Source organism: Salvia miltiorrhiza, chromosome 2 (assembly GCF_028751815.1).
Source record: "Salvia miltiorrhiza cultivar Shanhuang (shh) chromosome 2, IMPLAD_Smil_shh, whole genome shotgun sequence".
Taxonomy (NCBI): domain Eukaryota; kingdom Viridiplantae; phylum Streptophyta; class Magnoliopsida; order Lamiales; family Lamiaceae; genus Salvia; species Salvia miltiorrhiza.
The window spans coordinates 52551744-52554537 of NC_080388.1; the positions used below are offsets into that span (position 1 = coordinate 52551744).

Below are 2794 nucleotides of genomic sequence, written 5' to 3' on the forward strand. Positions count from 1 at the left end.
TACTAGTTGACATTTATAAATATTATTTTTACTATTGATATGTATAAGAAAACGAAATAGAGACTACTTGAAGGGAGAAGACTTGAGATTAACAGAACTGGTTTATGAATAATGGCTCACATTAAATTATTGATGGTTAGATTTTATTTTATTTTATTTTTGTTGAACGCAGCAATAAGCTTATTAATAGTATTTTGATGAAATCTAAACTTTCTTGAGATGGATTCGACTTATAAAATTTATGGCTTGTATGTAAAAGATCAAGAACTCCACGTTCAAATGATACTATAGTTTTTTATAAGAGCATCCGCAATGGGGTTACATGATAGCTTACATGATAGCCTACTTTATGATGGGGGACCACATGGTGTAAAGATGCTGCAGTGGGGTTACATGATAGCTTACATGATAGAATTAGTTATAAAAAGAAGAAAAATTGAAAAAAAAAAAAAATTCGAGTTAAAAGGTTTAAAGGGCTACACGATAGAACGTGTAGCCCTCGTGTAAACCTCTCCCGCAACGGTTACACGATAGCTCATTTACACGATAGCCCTATCGTGTAATGGCTATCGTCGTGTAACCATTGTGGATGCTCTAAGAAACTGTGTGTTTGTTGACCGGAAGAACAAGTATAGATCTTGACAAAATACATAATATATTTGATGCAAGTTGGCACACTGACTCCAAATACTATTATATGAACAACAGATGCAAGTTTTGTCTCTTTCAATTTTTAGACTGACTTGGTCGGAGTATCAAATATTGACATGGAATTTGGACGAAATTTGGCCGGAATTTAGATTAGTAGCAAAATCAGATAAAATCAAAAGTTTAGTAATTATCACGCTACAGTTTAAAGTTTGTATGCAAAACCAAAATTGGATGAAAGTTTGGTATTTTATGGGCAATTAACCCTAAATTGAATTGGAAATATGTCAGTTTTATTTTAAATTGGGCGGCTCCCGAGCTTTGTCGCCATATATGAATAGTGTGAAAGGTATCAATTAAGCCTATTCCTATGACGTATGATTCTTTATATTCAATACTAGATCAATCCAATTTTAATGCAATTAAACCTGTCTCCCTGAACATTGTTACACGTTGTTAGTTCTTTTCATTTTTTTTATTACATATATGGTGGGACCAAACCACATTTAATATGTAAATTTTCACCTTTGTTCTTTGCCAAACTCGCCACGGAAATACCCTCTCCGCCCACCTCGCTGCCACGAATCTCTTCTGGTGGTTAATTGATTATTAGGGAGAGAAAATTTGAGGGAAAATGATTGGTATTTTTTCTGTGTTAGGGATAAAAAATACCCTATGGGGCTGAGGACGAACAGATCTACCGCCACCAACCTACTAGAAAGCCACCGAAAAAGATAAAGAGATTTTCAACAGGAAAATCCTCGTCGGGATGAAGAAAACCCTCATCTTCTTCCGCGGAAGAGCTCCCAATGGCAAGAAATCCAATTGGGTGTGCCATGAATACAAATTGGAAGGAAAATTCTCTAAGGGTAAAGGAGCTAAGGTAACAAGCTAGCTTAATAAATTTCTCTCATAATCGAACACAAATTTGAAGAATGATTGGCTCGTGAGGATGGGCTCCCCCGCAGCGGCAGCGGCACTGTCCCCTCTCATAGACCCCTCCCCTTACAACAACGTCGAGCTGGAATCGGGCCACGTGCACTGCTTCTCGAACACCGATCCAATCAAAATCCAAGAAAACGTTATCAACACCAATTTTTTTATTCCGCCATCTTCCTTCGATTCTATCACCCCTACATTTCCGTGGGGAAACAGAGTCGAATTCTAGTGTCCAGCCTCAGTTCCCCTGCAGAATCCGGCCATTCTCAGGCAATTTCTCGCTAGCTACAGACACAACATGAACTACGGATTCAAGAACAAGAAGGAAATTGTTAGAATGTTGAAGGAAACTGTGTTCAGCACTGAGAACTCCTATGTCGTTTCCAATCTTGAGACCGGAAACAGGCCGTTTGAGGAGCAGGAGAATGCAGTTGAGCCCTAGGATTTAGACTGCATTTGTTCGCTCTTGTGGTTTTCCCCTTCCGTCGCCTTCGAGTCGTCATGGAGGCAGAAGAGGTTCGCAGCGGCGCAGAAGGCGACAAGGTGGGCGGAGAGGGCATTTCTACAGCGAGCTTGGCGAAGAACAAAGGGTGAAATTAGCATATTAAATGTGGTGGGTCCCATCACATATGTATTTTTTTAAAATGAAAACAACTGACGACGTGTAACAGCGTTTGGGGGAGGGGGGGAATTTAATTGCACCCAAATTGGGACATCGAGGGGCTGATTGATCTAATGTTGAGTATAGGAGACCATACGCCATATGGGTGTCCATGTTAGAGGCTTAATTGCAACTTTTCCAATAAATAATTAAGCTAGCATGCCAAATTCCTACTTCTATAATGGGAAGACTAGATTACAACCAGTCAAAATTTGACTAGTATCAATTTATGTCGTGATTTAAAATCATTTTATTTTATTTTGATAAGGGTGAATATCAGTTTTTGGCCCATCGTTTGAGCATTTTTTCAAAAATATCTCATCCTAAGCATAATTACAAAACAATACATATCGTTTCACCTTTTTCTTATTTATGGCCAGCAAAAATAATACGGCAACGGGTATCATTTTAATTTTTCAACAAATGACTAATATATACTAGAGTACAATAGAAATTTAATAATATGGATATTGTCGGAATAATGCTATTGATAGTATATAACATTTCTTATGTTTTTTTTCAAATTTAATTACTTCGGTATCAATT

At 37.6% G+C, this 2794-nt stretch overlaps 1 protein-coding gene across 1 annotated transcript; it reads left to right on the forward strand.

The window, feature by feature from the left end:
- The first annotated feature begins 1417 nt into the window (after positions 1-1417).
- LOC131009721 (NAC domain-containing protein 79-like) lies at positions 1418-2029 on the forward strand. The gene is made up of 3 exons (XM_057937130.1): positions 1418-1531; positions 1583-1729; positions 1841-2029. Exons 1-3 carry the CDS (start codon positions 1418-1420, stop codon positions 2027-2029), a joined length of 450 nt encoding a protein of 149 aa, XP_057793113.1.
- The last annotated feature ends 765 nt before the right edge of the window (positions 2030-2794 follow it).

What these genes read in the sequence shown, in the direction of transcription:
- LOC131009721 (XM_057937130.1), top strand. Translation starts at nt 1,418, where the DNA reads ATGAAGAAAACCCTCATCTTCTTCCGCGGAAGAGCTCCCAATGGCAAG. An exon ending in CTAAGGGTAAAGGAGCTAAG is followed by an intron (nt 1,532 to 1,582) that starts GTAACAAGCTAG and finishes ACAAATTTGAAG; the next exon opens with AATGATTGGCTCGTGAGGAT. An exon ending in CAATCAAAATCCAAGAAAAC is followed by an intron (nt 1,730 to 1,840) that starts GTTATCAACACC and finishes GTTCCCCTGCAG; the next exon opens with AATCCGGCCATTCTCAGGCA.